Source organism: Schistocerca americana, chromosome 6, assembly GCF_021461395.2.
Source record: "Schistocerca americana isolate TAMUIC-IGC-003095 chromosome 6, iqSchAmer2.1, whole genome shotgun sequence".
Lineage (NCBI taxonomy): Eukaryota > Metazoa > Arthropoda > Insecta > Orthoptera > Acrididae > Schistocerca > Schistocerca americana.
This window is the reverse complement of record NC_060124.1, coordinates 348,577,461-348,598,267: the sequence shown is the minus strand read 5'-3', so window position 1 is coordinate 348,598,267 and position 20,807 is coordinate 348,577,461. Positions and strand designations below refer to the sequence as shown.

Here is a 20,807-nt window from a genome sequence, read left to right as displayed (position 1 = left end):
TGTCTGTAGATCTATTGCAAGGTTATGAGCCATGAGGCAAGGGGTCGGGTGCAAGGGTGAGTACACATGGGTAACAATATTGTGTAGGTTCTATATGTTGCAAAATACCTTTGTGGAAAGATTAGTAGGTAGGGCATGGTGAGAGGTTATTGAAACCCTATGTAATTCAGTTGCTCATGTCCTGGGTGGTACTGAGTCATTAGAGGGGCTCCTTTGTGGCCAGACTGTGGGTATGTAGTAGGTGGCAGGTGACTGGAGAGACTAGGCATGAGAGATCTGTTTCTGGATAAGCTTGGGAGGGTAATTTCAGTTTGTGAAGGCCTCAGTAAGACCCTTGGAATATTTGAAGAGTGACTGCTCATCACTACATATGCAATAACAGCTGTTTACTATACCATATGGAAGGGCTTCTTGGGAGGGAATGGGTGTCAGCTGTTGAAGTGGAGGTGGTATTGGTGGTTGGTAGGTGTGATTTGGACAGAGATACCAATGGAGCCATTCTTGAGATGGAGTTCATCATCATGGAAAGTAGCTTGTTGGGTTGAGGAGGACCAGGTGAAGCAAATGAGGGAGAAGGTGTTGAGATTCTGGAAGGATGTGCATAGGGTGTCCTCACCCTTAATTCTGGGTGGTTCAGAAGGATACCTGTGTATGCCCTAGAGTAGAATGATGTCATGTGGGTCCCCATTGCTGTAATGCAGATCTGTTGGTAGATGATGCCGCCAAGTTGCTCATGGTGACCAGGAAGGAGGATATACATAGACAAAGTGTTTTTTCTCTGTGGGGGAGGGGGGGGGATTAGTAACCAGCCACAATGAGAGCATCTGGCTGGGTGGTTAGGGTTATGGAGTTCAGGAAGCATTTAGAAGGTAGGAGTGTGGGGAGAGCTATGGGTGAGGGGGGGGGGGGGGGGGGGAGAAAGAGAGAGAAAGCGAGACTTGGGGGAGACATTCTGGGATGGATGGATGTAAGGATTTTAGGAGGGACTGGAGATACTGTTAGATTTCTGGAATGGGCCCATTGTGGCAGCGTATGTAGGTGGACATATCAACAGCTGGTGGAGTCCGTTGTAGAATTTGGGGAATGGTGGTAAGGCAATGTTGAAGGTGAGGAAATTCTGGAAAGTCGATGGGGGGCTAATTTTTGGGGGGCTATGTGGGTGGATAACAGTTGTACAGAGTAGTGAACTGAGTCGAGCAAGGTTCAGTATTGGTTTTGGACTGGGCCTGATTGGTTGTGTTGATGGCAAAAAATTGTGTTCCTGTATAGGGACTTGTAGGAGGAGAGAAGGTTTTTAACAAGCACACCATGATTGTTTGACGATGCGGCAAAGGTAAGGCCTTCGGATGGGACTGACATTTTTGTGGGACTGATGTTATTGGAGGACAGGTTCATATCTGTGTGTCATGTCCGTTTCGGCTTTGGGTACTATAGGGTGTTGTGATGGAGTTTCTCAGGGTATGGTATATGCAATAGGTCTGCAAAGCAGGGTTTGGTGGCTATGAGGGGAAGTGAGGGAACTTTGATGGAGGATCTTGTAGAAATGGTGGATAGTGGTAGTCCCAAGGCAGGAGTAGGATGTGAACAGGTTTGAAAGTTTTTCTTTTTGAGGTGGTGTGCATGTTGCTCTAGTTCCTGTGGTGCAAGAGTTTTAATCTGGGAGATGAAATGCAGTAATTTGGGATTGCGAGCAAGAGACTTTTATATATGGAGAGGAGAGATATTGCAAAGATGTTTGGGCCTGATTTATATGGTTTTGCATGACTAGGTTGGTGAGGGCTATGGACTAACAGAATGTGAACAGATAGAGGTCATTGTGGAGAGCAGGGCTGCATCTGGTTATGTGTAATTGGATGATCGGGCCAATTGGGCCAATTCTGCAAGCTAGGCAACAACATAGCAACATTATGTGGGACTGGGTTCTGGCTAGGGATAGGGAAGCTTTCCTATACTGGCGCACATGGGAAGAGCAACGATCCATGGGAAAGGATAAAAAAAATTAAAATGTACATAGGAAAAATCAAAAAAAGGAAGAAATAGATGAAGTGTAGGTGAAATGTGAGGGAGTGGAGTGTATAGTGAAAGTCTAAAGCAAATTAAAACCAGCATGAAAACACAATGAGATCAAAGAAAAAAATGAATAAAAAGAGAATAATAGTGGGATGTAGATCTGTGTGTGAATAGGTGTGAAGAGAAGGGGCAGCAGGTGTAACTGGATTATGTGAGACCAGTCCCAAATTCTTGCGTCCCATCTCCCAGATTGAAACTCTTGCTGTCCAGGAACTATAGCAGCATGCACAATACCACCTCAAAAAACTCTCCAATCTGTTCTCCTACTCCGGTCTTGGGCAACCACTGTCCACCATCTCTACATGAGCCCCATCAAACCTTCCTCACATCCCTCCATAGCTGCCAAACCCTGCCTTGCAGACCTACTACATTTACTAAGACTTCTCCTTTGAGAGAAAACCTACAGAAAGATCCATGGTACAGCAATGCCCAACCACAAGACACTATCCTACGCCAACCTATCGAGGGGCGCCTAGAGGAATCTGTCCTAAATACCCAGAATCCCAAACTCCTCAGCTCATTCAGATTCATTTTTGACATCTTCATGATATGGACTAAGGATGAGAACACCCTATCCATATTCCTGCAGGACCTTAACACTCCACTCCCCAATTGCTTTGTCAAGTCCTCCTGAACCCAATACAGCCTGGCAAAACACCATTGTTGCATGTGTAGTGATGAGCAGTCCCCCTACATTCTCTCTCCAGTCACCTACCACCTCTCAAATACCCACTGTATGACCGTAAAGGAGCATTCCTCTTGTGACTCAGTGCCAACCAGGACTGGAGGAGCTCTATCACATTCTCCACCAGCATTTCTACTACCTCTTGTCATGCTCCGAAATTAAGAATATCCTTCCCTTCCCACCTGCTTTCACAGTGGTATTCCGCCATCCACCAAATCTATGCAATATCCTTGTGCATCCCTACTCCATCCTTTGCCTCATGCCTCCTACAGATCTAGATGCAGAGCCTGTCCCATACATCCTCCCACTACCATTTATTCCAGTCCTGCCACAGGCATCTCCTACACTATCAGAGGCAAGTCTACCTGTGAAAGCAGCTACATGATCTTCAAACTAAGCTGTAACCACTATGCCTCTTTCTACATGGGCATGGTAACTAATGAGCTGTCTTTCTGCATGAATAGCCACTGCTAAACTGTGGCCATGAAACAGCTGGACCATCCAGTTGCTGAACATGCTACCCAATACAATGTTCTTCACTTTAATGACCTCTTCACAGCTTGCACCATCAGGATTCTTCCTACCAACACCAGCTTTTCTGAATTGCCTAGGTGTGAACTTGCCCTATATTATATCCTTCATTCTCGTAAGACCCCAGGCCTCAACCTTCGCTAGCCTCTGTTCCCCACCCCCTCTCCCCTTCAATTCTCTCACATCACCACTATGCATGCCTTCTAACCCACCCACACTCATACTAGTCTTTTCTGCTTCTCTACTTCCCTCCCTGGTGCCCTCTTCCCTTCCCTGCAGAACAACCTCTCAACACTGCACTTAACAGCCCTATTGTGCCCCTACCACATCCCAGCATGCTTCCACAGGGAGTACAGCATCTTCTCTCACCTGCTGTCCTCCCCCCCCCCCCCTCCCTGCCCCATGACCCCCTCCTTACGCCTACCACCTACCCCAACAGATTAATGCTCATATCAGATGCAGTCAATGCTAGGCTCCAGTGCTCAGAGACAGTGGCCGTGCGTGTGTGCGCGTGTGTGCATGCAAGAGGGAGAGGAAGGAAGGAGAAGGGACTTTGTCTCCTTTCTCAGCGTTCCTGGCTGAAACTCAATGCCTTTGTGTCATGTTACATATATATTTCACACACATTTCTTCATTCAAATATTAGAACTGCAAGATGGACAGTGGTCTGTCACAAAATGACTTTTTTTTTATTTGAGCAATAAATACATTTATTTGTGTGTGTTATTAGCACATCTAGGTAGATACCAGAAGTGATACAATTGGAAGAACTGGCACTAGTACATCATCCTAAAACAGTTTTCTACACTGCTGCTTTTGTGCAAATAAATGCGATTTTTTTAAATTGATGTTTTTGTGGAAATAGTGATTATTGTGGATCATTTCATAGACTTTCTTCTCAATTATACACAACATTGTGATTAACAGATTATAGATATAAAAGTGACAATATTTATATATAAAAACAAAGATGAGGTGACTTCCCGAACGAAAGCGCTGGCAGGTCGATAGACACACAAACAAACACAAACATACACACAAAATTCAAGCTTTCGCAACAAACTGTTGCCTCATCAGGAAAGAGGGAAGGAGAGGGGAAGACGAAAGGACTTCCTTTCATCTTCCCCTCTCCTTCCCTCTTTCCTGATGAGGCAACAGTTTGTTGCGAAAGCTTGAATTTTGTGTGTATGTATGCGTCTGTTTGTGTTTCTATCGACCTGCCAGCGCTTTCGTTCGGTAAGTCACCTCATCTTTGTTTTTATATATAATTTTTCCCACGTGGAATGTTTCCTTCTATTATAGTGACAATATTTACATTGATATGATAAAGGGTGTACCAATCACTTATAGTTGAATTAACAAAATAAAAATTTTATTTTACAGTTGGTGAATAACATGGCGGTATGTCTGCTCTACTTGGGCCGCTTACGTGATGCTCTGATGTTAATGGAGGGTGGTGTGAGAGCAAACCCAGCTCGTGGGCTGCATGAAAGTGTTTTACTCAATATATGCACCCTTTATGAGCTGCAGTCATCTCTTTGCAATCAACGTAAACTTGGCATGCTTGCACTGCTTGGCAGATATAAAGGAGATGGAGCTTATGTTGGCTCTCTTAAGTTGCAAGTCTGAGAATGTTTCATGTAAAAAATTTGTAATTTGTATTGTGAGTTAGCCTGCGCGAACAGCTTTGTCCATATCCTTTGATAGGATTTGTTACTTTAGAGTTGTGATGTGCCTAAAAATTGCAAATATTTTACAATAAATAGATATGTTTTTAAAATTCAGTGATGAAGTAAACATGTGTGAAAAATTTTTAGAGGTTTCACCATTTCTTGTTGAGAACAAAACTTAATTAGCAGGTGGAACTTGTTCAAGAGATCTCTTCCACTGTGATACTCTAAAATGCATCTAACTAAATAATTGTTGTTTAAGATGAGTATCTTGTAAAAAGTGCATATACTTGTGTGTGTATTGAATCTCCATGTACCAAGACATGTAAACTATGTTGTACCTTATAATATGTTATGTAGAATTATTATACCAAAGTTTTAAAAATAAAGTTTTATGAGACATGGCTTGAGATCCAACTTCATCGTGGATTCCTAGTTGTTGCTCCTTCATGTAAGCTTTTATCTTTTTTAATTGTTATCTGTTCTGCATCTGCAACTCTTATTTTTTCATGTGTGCATAATTGTAAGCTCGGACAAAAAAATTAGTCACCCCATAGGGAAATCATTTCAAGAATCATTTAATGCCATGTATTTCCTCTCCTGGACTTGATAACTACCTGATTTGTAGTCCACAAGATTGTTCTGTTCTTCCAGGTTACACAACACTCTTAGGATCTGATCGTACTAATCCATCCAATTGCAGGGATGCTGATATCAGTATTTTACCCACTATTCCAACATGTCCCACAGATTTTCCATTGCTTTCAATTCAATGATTTTGCAGGCCAAATGAGATGTAATAGGGTGGGGGAGCATTCAGAAAATCAGTCACATATTCTTCCAGCCCAGTGACCTGTACTGTCATCTTCTTTGTGTGCCTGTGTTAGCAGTGGCCTCATGTGAGGTGACCAGCTCCAAATGCATGCACTTCTTATCAAAATGTTCTCTTGCTGATGGGTTGGAGTAAACTTTCATTCACTGCCTGCAGAATTGCTTTTGGATTTGGAAGCAATTTGATTCATAAACAGTGAAACACATCTCAGGTCCCTCTCAGTCAGGATCTTTTTGTGACCACAAATCTGACGTTATGTTTTGTGGCCACATGTGTTACGCCAAGTCCTGTAGACACACTGAACAATCTGCTGACAAACACCAATAGATCCAGCAACTTGACACACCTTACGACCATGGGCACAGCCAAATATGATTGCCCCGTTTGCTACTTTGTCACTTCCTCTCATATATTCATGTTTACCTACAATATAACTTGAAACCTTAATGTCTCACTGATGGCTACTGCTTTATGCTCACATAGAGGCAGTGCACACACTGTTGATCATGTGACTCAATCAGTGCACTATCAGTAAAGGCTTAGTGACTCATAGGTGCTTGTACAATCTGGGGGACTAATTTTTTGTCCAGTAAGCTTATATCCAATATATTTATACATAAATTAGGTGGCTTAGAGCATTATGTACATATTTTTATTGTTGTTGTTGTTGTTGTTGTTCTTGTGGTCTTCAGTCCAAAGACTGGTTTGATGCAGTTCTCCTTGACTCTGTCTGTGCAAGCCTTATCATCTCCAAGTAAGTACTGCAATCTACATCCTTCTTAATCTGCGTAGTATATTCATTTCTTGGTCTCCCTCTACTATTTTTACGCTCCACTCTTCCTCCAGTACTAAATTGGTGATCCCTTGATGTCGCAGATCCCTTCTTTTGGTCAAGTTGTGCCACAAATTTCCTGTCTCCCCAGTGCTATTCAGCACCTCCTCATTATGCATATGATCGATCTGTCTAATCTTCAGAATTCTTCTGTAGCCCTACATTTAGAAAGCTTTTATTCTCTTCTTGTCTAAACTGTTTATCGTACATGTTTCACTTACATCCATGGCTACACTCCATACAAATACTTTCAAAAAAGGCTTCCTGACACTTAAATATATACTCCATGTTAACAAATTTCTCTTCTTCAAATTTGCTTTCCTGCCATTGCCAGTCTACATTTTATATCCCGTCTACCTCAACCATTATCAGTTATTTTGCTGCCCAAATAGCAAAACTCATCTACTGCTCTAAGTGTCTAATTTCCTAATCTAACTCCCTGAGCACCACCTGATTTAATTCAACTACATTCCATTTTCGTCATTTTGCTTTTGTTGATGTTCAACTTATATCCTCCTTTCATGACACACAAAATTTTTTTTAAAAAATGAGATTCCTCTACTATCTAGTAGGGATAATCAGTTCCATTCATCCCAGAAATGCTTAACGGTGTACAAGGAATTCAGAGTTGCTGCCATCGTGAAGCAATTCTCGAACCAAAATGGAAATGGCTTCCTCAGTGAAACGACGATGTCACAGCCACACAAAAAGCTAACTCACATTCGAAAATGGCAGATACTACACAAGAGATCACTGATCTTAATTGGTAGTTGGATGTACACTCTTTGACATAAAACTCGACCGGCGGCCGGCCGCTTCAGAGGCTAAGTCCGCGCCGATCGCGACATGGGACAAAAAAACTGGCCAACTCGCTAATTCTCTAAGTCCGGTTATCTGCACAATCTGGCAACACTGCAGACTGAGCACTTCCTGGAGGAAAACTTGACCCATGATAGAGCCCCTAGGCTGATTACGCCTGTGGTCTAGCGGTAGCGTGCGTTGTTTCTGTTCATAATGTCAGTGGATCGAGAGCAGCTGGCATAAAATATTTTTATAGCCTCTTCTGTCTGAATGCTGAAGACGTGAATGTAATAGTAGCACAGATTCAATCTATTTCGCTTTGTGACACACCGATATCAAAATTTTATCCAGTAACCTTTTTGCGGCAGATTTCCTGCAGACTGTCCTCCTCTGGACGCCGTATGCAGCAAAGCTCCGGGATCCATTTGCTGGCTACTGGCAGCGGCCGTGGCAACAGCAGCGGCGCTGCACTCCCCCGTTCTTTATCGAAAGCGCCTGCTACCGCTCATCGCTTTTGATGATTTAAAACGCTTTATTATTAAATGTTGCTCCACAGAAAACTTCTACAATTTCCATTCACGCTCAAAAGCAACGGAGACAGAGGCCCTGATTAGTAGGCGGATATTATATTACATTAATCGGCAAGAGCTGAGTATGGCCCGAAATTAATTTTATAGACTGGGACGAAATTAAACCACCTCACTACATTCGATGAATTTATAAATGCTTCATACCTCGTTTCTTTTCCTTTCAAACTCAATTATTTGTGCAACTTTTGGTCAATGTTTGGATGTTTTCATCAAGCCAGAGTGAGCGTCTGTGGTGTAAAGTGTATTACAGTTCTTGTTTCATTCCTTATGGTAAGTCTATGCGATAAACTGTGTGAATACCTTGCAATGCATGCTCTGTAGCAGTGCAGGAACACTGCACATTTGGAGTTCCATGTATGGGTTCATGAAGTATTTATTGTTGATCGGAAGTGATAGTTACGGTCATCAGATTTAAACCAGAAAAATTTGTCATTTTGAAGGTTTCAGAGAACGGAAAGGAATTGCTAACGCCGGTGTTAGAAAACGTCTACAGTTAAATGCTATTGCAAAAATTTAGAAGAAGGGAACTATATTAATGAACATGTGCACTTCATAAACAACCTTCTGACATGTTAGACCTATATGACGAACAAAGCTCAATTTATATCGTTGACAGTCGGTTTGAATCTTTTCAGGACCTATTTTACAGTGAAGCACCTTGGAATTTGCAAAGTCGAATCGGACGAAGGTTGATGTTTAAAGGCATTCTTCAGATTTCGCATAAGAAATTTTTACTAGCAGTTTGCAACTCCACTAATTAAAATGGAAAGTAAAAGGTTGTAGTCAGCGGCTTCTACCGTGATTCGAACTGCTATGTCTTATAGTACAAGCACTGCAAAGCACAAGGGAACCTCTGAGCTAACGACACACTGGCGGCCAGAGGCGGACTATAGTCACTGCGATGTTGCCTGAGCCTCAAAATGCAACAAACACACAGAGGAGGTGGAGATTACTGTTTTAACGTCCCGTCGACAACGATGTCATTAGAGACGGAGCACAAGCTCGGATTAGGGAAGGATGGGGAAGGAAATCGGCCGTGCCCTTCCTAAGGAACCATCCCGGCATTTGCCTGAAGCGATTTAGGGAAATCATTGAAAACCTAAATCAGGGTGGCCGGGCGCGGGATTGCACCGTCGTCCTCCCGAATGCTCACACAAACAGGTGTTACTTATGTGAAGAACGCCGTTCTTGGAGTCCAGAAATTAAATATACTTTCTAATTGTGTCATCTTGCAGTGGATTATATCGTACGAGTCTTCGATGTGGGAAACGAATGTCAAGTGAATTTAGCGAGGTAACGCCGACCTACACCCGGAAGTAAATGCACTATCAGAGTGTTGACAAATACTTGCTACGACGCTGCCAATTCTCGGCTCTCTGATGAGGCAGCTCTTCAGCGAAATGCTTGCCGTGATTCTCCGATACGGTTCTTCAGAGTGGAGACGCGCGCGCACGTTTGGTTTTTATGCGGCGTTCTCCCCTGATGGTTTCTGACGTCGCCTTGTGGGCTATGTATACATATGAGACATTCAATTATCATTAATCCAGAATGATACAAGTTTCAGCTTCCGGCGTGGAAGAAGGTTGTTGACGCCGACATTATATCATTTCAACGCAGGGAAAGCAAAACGGATCATTCAATGTTTCTCATTCAACATAAAGCATGCGAGATAAATTTCCGTAACGTTCATAATCATCTAAAAATACAAACGAAGTAAAAATACACCGGAAGCTTATTCGAATTGAATATAATGTAAGATACCAAACGCTTTGCACCTCGATGTCGAATTTGTCCACTTGCAATCTTTTGCAGCATACACATAGAATGTCATGATTACCACGAGAATGAAGAAATATGTTGGTAAGGATGGAAGCTAGAAAGGACGCAGTCAACAAATATTCTATTCCTCATGGCATACATTTCATTTGACACGTAAGAAGAGGTAAAGCGGGAATTTACTTTCGTTAACACGAAAGATATGCCACACATATTGATAACGAGGAAGTCTGCGTCTTCATACGTTTCCTTAGCAAATGTCAACTTTAAATTGCATAACGCAAACATTTTTAACAGACGCGAATTCCTACCCAGCATCTATTGTCCCTGTTAACGAACGACGAGAGATGTTAAATATTGCTTCTTCACAAGTAACTTACTTGAAATGCCGTGAGGTAAAGCTGTGTGTTGGACACGGATTCGAACCCGGAACCCAATCGGATTGCTATCGAAGCACAGTCAAGTGTGACATATCGGAATTTTGCGGCAGTAGCTAGATGTTTTAACTGAAATGACGAGACGAAACATTAATTTTTTCCTTCCCAGGACTCCAACCCGGCACCTATCGCTGTTATATTCTAGAGAAAACAAACTTTAAATATGGGTTTGTTGCACCAGCAGTGACATGTGAGAATGTTTGAACTGAAATAATATGACGAAGAGTTCAGCGCTCACTGGGAATAGAGCCCCACACATATCGTTGTTGACTACACACAAAGAGAAGTCAGCTACTGAATTTTTCTCCACCAGCTGCTCAGAATAGCATCTTGAACTTACAGTCATCTCGCAAATAGTTCTGTGTCTCACTGGGAGTTAAAAACGTCAGATATCGTTAGTGTTGACAGCGAATGAAAATACATTAAAAATCAAAATTATTATCCACCAGCAGATAGGTGTTCTCATGATAGAGCTTGATAATACATAATTAAATCTTTAGTGCCGGGCCAGGATTCGATCCCATTCACGCGTAATATGTGAAGGTGTTGAGGAATCTGCAGTTTTGAACAAACAACAAATTGTAGCCGAGCTGTATTGCCACGAAGGGATCAAATTCCGCGTTAAGGGCGGTCTGAGTTGCATTCCCAGTTCAGAACCAATTTTATCGACATACAGAAGCTCAAATAAAAGATGGAATAAGTGTCCTGTGACCATACATAGCGTTTGTGTCGTCACTTGAAATAAATAACTAGTATAAGAAAGGTTACTGGTGATAGAGTTTCTACATGTCGCCACTCCAGACTTTATCGTGGTTCAACCTACCGTCTACTTGGTAAAGAAGGAATATCATCTTTAATGTGAATTTTCAGACCACGCAGCCATTCTATCTCCTTCACTTGGTGTAGCCAGGAGAGAATGGAATCTGTCTCTCCCTATCTAAAATCATTGAGAGAAGTGGGAATCGAACCCAGACCATAGGTATAACAACCTACCATCCGTCCAACAGACCACGAAATCCTCTTCTCTGCGAGTCATTTTTCTATCGTAACGCAGTTGCGCCACACTGGATGAGAATTCTGACACACAGGCTCCCTGTAGTAATTTGCAGCATGTTCAGTAAATTCATTTATTTGGTTGACCGGATCACCATGAACTAGCTGCCTCGGCTACCCAGTGCATACATTCGACTATTTTGTAATCACAGAAATAAAATCACGTAACTGGCACCTACACACAACTGCCAACAGTGTAGGATGCAGAAGTTTAAATAGGAAGTGTTCCTTTCCACTTGAGCTATTCTATTGCGCTATCTGTTACTAGAAAACGTCGCTCAGTCCAAAAGAAAAGCTGTAACTGTTTGTCTCTCAGAAGTCAAGACCTGGCCATATGCATAATCTCACAGTGCTGTGGAATCCAAAAGTTCTGGAGGAATAGTTGCCGAGCTCTGGAGCTGTTGTAGCTACGTGTCAGCTTGTAGCATAGATAAGATGTCGCGAGTTCGAATACATTCAGTGCTACATTTAATAAAACGCAATTCTGCTCTCTGCTGAAGTTATCAATCTAATGGAACTTTGGACATAATGCCCTTCACTTCTCAACCCAAAGTAGTCGCATGTGGAAAAAGGACTAACTACTGTGACATTTTGTTCTATTCAGGTTTAATAGACAGCAGGCAGCAGATGCAGCTCGATGCTGTGCAGGGAGAGCGCATCGTGCCATAATATGTCAGAAAAGTATTTTCTACATTAGCTGTCGTGTGGTAGTGATATTTTATTCTTCTTCAAACTTTGACAGCTTTAACTCAGAACAAGTTTTCTACATGCATGTAATCAATAAACTGCATGTGCATTGTCAGACTGTCATAGGTAACATCAGAGAATTTGCATATATCGTTGATGATTAATTTCTCTCTCATGTTTACTATTGTTTTAACAACACTAAAGGAAACCTTACGAAAATTGTGCACTGTATTATAAGAAATGAAATAAAACTTACCATGATAACCTTACGACGAAAGTATCTGTACACAAGCATGCCTCTATCGACACGAATTAGTAAAATACTACTCACTTAGATTTTGATTGGGTCTGTGTTTAATTGGTATGCTGTGTCATACTCAAGAGGTATGCAAATGTGGCATTTCATAAATATAGTTACGTATTCCTAGAAACCCAAAATTCGCTTGTCAGCAGCAGAAAGAGGCGTTACCTGTTGTGCAGCATTGTAAGTTTTTCAACATTGCACTATGAGCTGAAAGTGTTTTTCTTGCGATTTCCTTATTGATGTTTGATCTGACTGCTTGTAGCTCTTTCACAGAAGGGATGAAAACGTTACAGTCAGTGAGACTGGAACTGCGAACCATAACAGACGCTGTTTCACAGGTCAGCACGTTACCACAGAGCTGGCGAGGAGGTATGGGTCTCAGCTTCCTATTTTGAGGGCAATAGTAACTAGAACTCGTAAACTGCTATTTAAAGGTCGAGATTAGTTGCGATTTCCACCTGCAACGACTTTCCTGGGCTGAAAACCGTAAATTTTCAATCTTTTGTTACCCTTCAAGCGATAATAACTCAGATTATTCAATGGAAATGACAGGTAAAATCAAGTGATCTTTGAGGCTTAATTCCGTGCACACCAGGAAGTAACTCGTCGATCACAGAGTTGCCAAACATACGTTGCCTTGTTGCCAAATCTCAGTTACAGTACCAGCAGGAAGAGGACGAACCGATGTGATCCTACAGCAGTCTGGGAAGTGACCATAGCTGGTGTCTCCAAGTCGCGGCTGCTACGGCCTGGAATACGTAATGCGTCTGATTCGCTTTCTGTAACTAGGTTTAGGGACTGGAGCGTAGTTACTAATAATACTCAGAACTGACTGCAAACTGAGCATCATAAATCAGTAACGCTCATTGTTGTTTTTATGTTTCTTTCGTAAGTGTACTCAAAACTAAGGAGAGAGAGAGAGAGAGAGAAATAAAAAGCAATTGACTCTAGTCTTAGTACATTACTCTTGACTATGACCGTAGTCTTGAGGTAAAACGCGAGACCAGCTAATATGATATTGTAGATTCGCTTGAATTACACTCATAGCTTCAGCACCGAGAGGAAAGGGGCGATAAAAATTTTGTCGATATGTGCTTTCGGTCGCCAGATGTCATATTAGCTGGTCTCTCGTTTTACCTCAAGACTACGGTCGTGTTCCAGCAGCGGTATGAATAAAATTACATTAATAATAACAGTAATAATCGAATTATCCGGCAACTTCACACTTCACAGTGGATTTTCGCGAACTAAGAAATTTGCTGAATTTGTGAAAAATCAAAATGGCTTCACATCCAGCCTATGATGCCTAGAAGAGTCTTCACATCCTGCTGACATGAGAATAGCATAATCTCTGCGTCAGAAGCTTGCTTCTACTTGACCATTTAATAGACTCGCATTTTTTCCACCATGACTAATTTTGTAAGCTAAGCACATCATCCGTTACAGCAAACTTCCTGGGGCTGGGTAATGTGACCACAATGGTCTGGTGGAACGAGCTATCACAGGTGCAATGCGTGGGTTCAGGCATTTACTTTTAAGAGGCACAAACATATTTATTTTACCTCTGGTAACCTCAAGAGAAAGACGTTATAATCCAGAATCCACATTAAACATCACGTTCCTTCATTACCAACTGGGCAGAGCCGGTTTACGTTGGGAAATGACACAGTGGAAATCATGGTAAACAGAAATACAGTCGCCAGTAAGCTTACTTACATTAGCAAATTTTATTTTATTTGATGAACCGATAGCCATTTAAAGGGACAGGGCTCTTATTTTACTTGTACTTGATTGAACTAGAGACGTTTAAAAATTTGGTGCTGGACTGTGATTCGAATTCGTACCTCCTCTTTCGAGGATCTGAATCTCTCGGAACAGTATAGTTCAGTCATTTCGTTCCTTTTCCCAAGACTGCAATCTTCTCTAGGTCTCCTCCAAAGGTAAGTATGTGGGTCTGAAACCTGATCCAGTACAAACATATTCATAATTTCATTTCTAGCTTTATCAAGTGCACACCGACCTGCTAGTGAAAATTAACGCGCAATTTCAATGTCTGTTCATGTGTTGCCAACAATCGCAACAGGTGTCGTTATTTCTGGTCAAACACGCACACATCTTACTGTTCATGAGTAAGCAACTGATACTTACGCTATATTCGTGGATGCACGGTAGGTGTGCAGTTCGATTGTCGCTTAGGCACAAAAGTTTGTATCCTTATTTTAGATTCAGACACCTAGCGGCTCGTAAGAAAAACCGATACGTAACATTTGATTTTTCTTAGTTAACAATCGGATTATGTGTTGGGTTCGTATCTCCGTCACAGAACTTCACATCATGGACTTCATCTTTAAATGCATGCACACTTTGTTACTTCAGAATGGAGGTATATCAGACATCTTTCGTGGTTAGATAACAGGGACGAAAGGGTCTTGACAGGAGTCACGATTTATTACAAAAATTGTCGTCTTTTATTTTCAAGTTTAGATTTGGTTCCTGGTATTGGCAAAAATTTCGATAATTCATGACCCTTCATGGCTAATCATCAATATGATGTGATTAGATTAGATTAGATTAGATTACATTAGATTACCTCTTGTTCCATAGATCATGAATACGACATTTCGTAATGATGTGGAACGTGTCATTTTAATGAAAGATTTCTTTAAATACCATGATTCAATTTCTTTACAACAATTTTTTACACTCTCTCTCATTGCTTTTTATTTCTCTCTCTCTCTCTCTCCTTAGTTTTGAGTACACTTACGAAAGAAACATAAAAACAACAATGAGAGTTACTGATTTATGATGCTCAGTTTGAAGTCAGTTCTGATTATTATTAGTAACTACGCTGCAGTCCCTAAACCTAGTTACAGAAAGCGAATCAGACGCATTACGTATTCCAGGCCGTAGCAGCTGCGACTTGGAGACACCAGCTATGGTCACTTCCCAGACCGCTGTAGGATCACATCGGTTCGTCTTCTTCCTGCTGGTACTGTAACTGAGATTTGGCAAAAAGGCAACGTATGTTTGGCAACTCTGTGATCGACGAGTTACTTCCTGGTGTGCACGGAATTAAGCCTCAAAGTTCACTTGATTTTACCTGTCATTTCCATTGAATAATCTGAGTTATTATCGCTTGAAGGGTAACAAAAGATTGAAAATTTACGGTTTTCAGCCCAGGAAAGTCGTTGCAGGTGGAAATCGCAACTAATCTCGACCTTTAAATAGCAGTTTACGAGTTCTAGTTACTATTGCCCTCAAAATAGGAAGCTGAGACCCATACCTCCTCGCCAGCTCTGTGGTAACGTGCTGACCTGTGAAACAGCGTCTGTTATGGTTCGCAGTTCCAGTCTCACTGACTGTAACGTTTTTATCCCTTCTGTGAAAGAGCTACAAGCAGTCAGATCAAACATCAATAAGGAAATCGCAAGAAAACACTTTCAGTTCATAGTGCAATGTTGAAAAACTTACAATGCTGCACAACAGGTAACGCCTCTTTCCGCTGCTGACAAGCGAATTTTGGGTTTCTAGGAATACGTAACTATATTTATGAAATGCCACATTTGCATACCTCTTGAGTATGACACAGCATACCAATTAAACACAGACCCAATCAAAATCTAACTGAGTAGTATTTTACTAATTCGTGTCGATAGAGGCATGCTTGTGAACAGATACTTTCGTCGTAAGGTTATCATGGTAAGTTTTATTTCATTTCTTATAATACAGTGCACAATTTTCGTAAGGTTTCCTTTAGTGTTGTAAAAACAATAGTAAACATGAGAGAGAAATTAATCATCAACGATATATGCGAATTCTCTGATGTTACCTATGACAGTCTGACAATGCACATGCAGTTTATTGATTACATGCATGTAGAAAACTTGTTCTGAGTTAAAGCTGTCAAAGTTTGAAGAAGAATAAAATATCACTACCACACGACAGCTAATGTAGAAAATACTTTTCTGACATATTATGGCACGATGTGCTCTCCCTGCACATCTTCGAGATGCATCTGCTGCCTGCTGTCTATTAAACCTGAATAGATCAAAATGTCACAGTAGTTAGTCCTTTTTCCACATGTGACTACTTTGGGTTGAGAAGTGAAGGGCATTATGTTCAAAGTTCCATTAGATTGATAACTTCAGCAGAGAGCAGAATTGCGTTTTATTAAATGTAGCACTGAATGTATTCGAACTCGCGACATCTTATCTATGCTACAAGCTGACACGTAGCTACAACAGCTCCAGAGCTCGGCAACTATTCCTCCAGAACTTTTGGATTCCACAGCACTGTGAGATTATGCATATGGCCAGGTCTTGACTTCTGAGAGACAAACAGTTACAGCTTTTCTTTTGGACTGAGCGACGTTTTCTAGTAACAGATAGCGCAATAGAATAGCTCAAGTGGAAAGGAACACTTCCTATTTAAACTTCTGCATCCTACACTGTTGGCAGTTGTGTGTAGGTGCCAGTTACGTGATTTTATTTCTGTGATTACAAAATAGTCGAATGTATGCACTGGGTAGCCGAGGCAGCTAGTTCATGGTGATCTGGTCAACCAAATAAATGAATTTACTGAACATGCTGCAAATTACTACAGGGAGCCTGTGTGTCAGAATTCTCATCCAGTGTGGCGCAACTGCGTTACGATAGAAAAATGACTCGCAGAGAAGAGGATTTCGTGGTCTGTTGGACGGATGGTAGGTTGTTATACCTATGGTCTGGGTTCGATTCCCACTTCTCTCAATGATTTTAGATAGGGAGAGACAGATTCCATTCTCTCCTGGCTACACCAAGTGAAGGAGATAGAATGGCTGCGTGGTCTGAAAATTCACATTAAAGATGATATTCCTTCTTTACCAAGTAGACGGTAGGTTGAACCACGATAAAGTCTGGAGTGGCGACATGTAGAAACTCTATCACCAGTAACCTTTCTTATACTAGTTATTTATTTCAAGTGACGACACAAACGCTATGTATGGTCACAGGACACTTATTCCATCTTTTATTTGAGCTTCTGTATGTCGATAAAATTGGTTCTGAACTGGGAATGCAACTCAGACCGCCCTTAACGCGGAATTTGATCCCTTCGTGGCAATACAGCTTGGCTACAATTTGTTGTTTGTTCAAAACTGCAGATTCCTCAACACCTTCACATATTACGCGTGAATGGGATCGAATCCTGGCGCGGCACTAAAGATTTAATTATGTATTATCAAGCTCTATCATGAGAACACCTATCTGCTGGTGGATAATAATTTTGATTTTTAATGTATTTTCATTCGCTGTCAACACTAACGATATCTGACGTTTTTAACTCCCAGTGAGACACAGAACTATTTGCGAGATGACTGTAAGTTCAAGATGCTATTCTGAGCAGCTGGTGGAGAAAAATTCGGTAGCTGACTTCTCTTTGTGTGTAGTCAACAACGATATGTGTGGGGCTCTATTCCCAGTGAGCGCTGAACTCTTCGTCATATTATTTCAGTTCAAACATGCTCACATGTCACTGCTGGTGCAACAAACCCATATTTAACGTTCGTTTTCTCTAGAATATAACAGCGATAGGTGCCGGGTTGGAGTCCTGGGAAGGAAAAAATTAATGTTTCGTCTCGTCATTTCAGTTAAAACATCTAGCTACTGCCGCAAAATTCCGATATGTCACACTTGACTGTGCTTCGATAGCAATCCGATTGGGTTCCGGGTTCGAATCCGTGTCCAACACACAGCTTTACCTCACGGCATTTCAAGTAAGTTACTTGTGAAGAAGCAATATTTAACATCTCTCGTCGTTCGTTAACAGGGACAATAGATGCTGGGTAGGAATTCGCGTCTGTTAAAAATGTTTGCGTTATGCAATTTAAAGTTGACATTTGCTAAGGAAACGTATGAAGACGCAGACTTCCTCGTTATCAATATGTGTGGCATATCTTTCGTGTTAACGAAAGTAAATTCCCGCTTTACCTCTTCTTACGTGTCAAATGAAATGTATGCCATGAGGAATAGAATATTTGTTGACTGCCTCCTTTCTAGCTTCCATCCTTACCAACATATTTCTTCATTCTCGTGGTAATCATGACATTCTATGTGTATGCTGCAAAAGATTGCAAGTGGACAAATTCGACATCGAGGTGCAAAGCGTTTGGTATCTTACGTTATATTCAATTCGAATAAGCTTCCGGTGTATTTTTACTTCGTTTGTATTTTTAGATGATTATGAACGTTACGGAAATTTATCTCACATGCTTTATGTTGAATGAGAAACATTGAATGATCCGTTTTGCTTTCCCTGCGTTGAAATGATATAATGTCGGCGTCAACAACCTTCTTCCACGCCGGAAGCTGAAACTTGTATCATTCTGGATTAATGATAATTGAATGTCTCATATGTATACATAGCCCACAAGGCGACGTCAGAAACCATCAGGGGAGAACGCCGCATAAAAACCAAACGTGCGCGCGCGTCTCCACTCTGAAGAACCGTATCGGAGAATCACGGCAAGCATTTCGCTGAAGAGCTGCCTCATCAGAGAGCCGAGAAATGGCAGCGTCGTAGCAAGTATTTGTCAACACTCTGATAGTGCATTTACTTCCGGGTGTAGGTCGGCGTTACCTCGCTAAATTCACTTGACATTCGTTTCCCACATCGAAGACTCGTACGATATAATCCACTGCAAGATGACACAATTAGAAAGTATATTTAATTTCTGGACTCCAAGAACGGCGTTCTTCACATAAGTAACACCTGTTTGTGTGAGCATTCGGGAGGACGACGGTGCAATCCCGCGCCCGGCCACCCTGATTTAGGTTTTCAATGATTTCCCTAAATCGCTTCAGGCAAATGCCGGGGTGGTTCCTTAGGAAGGGCACGGCCGATTTCCTTCCTTCCTTCCCCATCCTTCCCTAATCCGAGCTTGTGCTCCGTCTCTAATGACATCGTTGTCGACGGGACGTTAAAACAGTAATCTCCACCTCCTCTGTGTGTTTGTTGCGTTTTGAGGCTCAGGCAACATCACAGTGACTATAGTCCGCCTCTGGCCGCTAGTGTGTCGTTAGCTCAGAGGTTCCCTTGTGCTTTGCAGTGCTTGTACTATAAGACATAGCAGTTCGAATCACGGTAGAAGCCGCTGACTACAACCTTTTACTTTCCATTTTAATTAATGGAGTTGCAAACTGCTAATAAAAATTTCTTATGCGAAATCTGAAGAATGCCTTTAAACATCAACCTTCGTCCGATTCGACTTTGCAAATTCCAAGGTGCTTCACTGTAAAATAGGTCCTGAAAAGATTCAAACCGACTGTCAACGATATAAATTGAGCTTTGTTCGTCATATAGGTCTAACATGTCAGAAGGTTGTTTATGAAGTGCACATGTTCATTAATATAGTTCCCTTCTTCTAAATTTTTGCAATAGCATTTAACTGTAGACGTTTTCTAACACCGGCGTTAGCAATTCCTTTCCGTTCTCTGAAACCTTCAAAACGACAAATTTTTCTGGTTTAAATCTGATGACCGTAACTATCACTTCCGATCAACAATAAATACTTCATGAACCCATACATGGAACTCCAAATGTGCAGTGTTCCTGCACTGCTACAGAGCATGCATTGCAAGGTATTCACACAGTTTATCGCATAGACTTACCATAAGGAATGAAACAAGAACTGTAATACACTTTACACCACAGACGCTCACTCTGGCTTGACGAAAACATCCAAACATTGACCAAAATTTGCACAAATAATTGAGTTTGAAAGGAAAAGAAACGAGGTATGAAGCATTTATAAATTCATCGAATGTAGTGAGGTGGTTTAATTTCGCCCCAGTCTATAAAATTAATTTCGGGCCATACTCAGTTCTTGCCGATTAATGTAATATAATACCCGCCTACTAATCAGGGCGTCTGTCTCCGTTGCTTTTGAGCATGAATGGAAATTGTAGAAATTTTCTGTGGAGCAACATTTAATAATAAAGCATTTTAAATCATCTAAAGCGATGAGCAGTAGCAGGCGCTTTCGATAAAGAACGGGGGAGTGCAGCGCCGCTGCTGTTGCCACGGCCGCTGCCAGTAGCCAGCAAATGGATCCCGGAGCTTTGCCGCATACGGCGTCCAGAGGAGGACAGTCTGCAGGAAATCTGCCCCAAAATGGTTACTGGACAAAATTTTGATATCGGTGTGTTAGAAAGCGAAATAGATTGAATCTGCGCTACTATTACATTCACGTGTTCAGTATTCAGGCAGAAGAGGCTATAAAAATATTTTATGCCAGCTGCTCTCGATCCACTGACATTATGAACAGAAACAACGCACGCTACCGCTAGACCACAGGCGCAATCAGCCTATAGTTTCTCCATCATGGGTCAAGTTTTGCTCAAGGAAGTGCCGCAGTCTACAGTGTTGCCAGATTGTGCAGCTTACCGGACTTAGAGAATTAGCGAGGTGGCCAGTTTATTTGTCCCATGCCGCGATCGGCGCGTACTTAGCCTCTGCGTCGGCCGGCCGCCGGTCGAGATTTATGTCAAAGAGTGTACCATCA

The 20,807-nt window shown here is 41.7% G+C and overlaps 1 protein-coding gene across 2 annotated transcripts in view; it reads left to right on the top strand.

Moving 5' to 3' along the window:
• The window catches only part of LOC124619279 (trafficking protein particle complex subunit 12), a 140,717-nt gene extending 135,344 nt beyond the window's left edge, over positions 1-5,373 (top strand). For both annotated transcript variants that reach the window (XM_047145548.1, XM_047145549.1), the window contains exon 9: positions 4,670-5,373. In XM_047145548.1, coding sequence (XP_047001504.1) covers positions 4,670-4,915 — 246 coding nt within the window. In that variant the 3' untranslated portion in view covers positions 4,916-5,373. The remainder of the gene's footprint in view (positions 1-4,669) is intronic.
• The last annotated feature ends 15,434 nt before the right edge of the window (positions 5,374-20,807 follow it).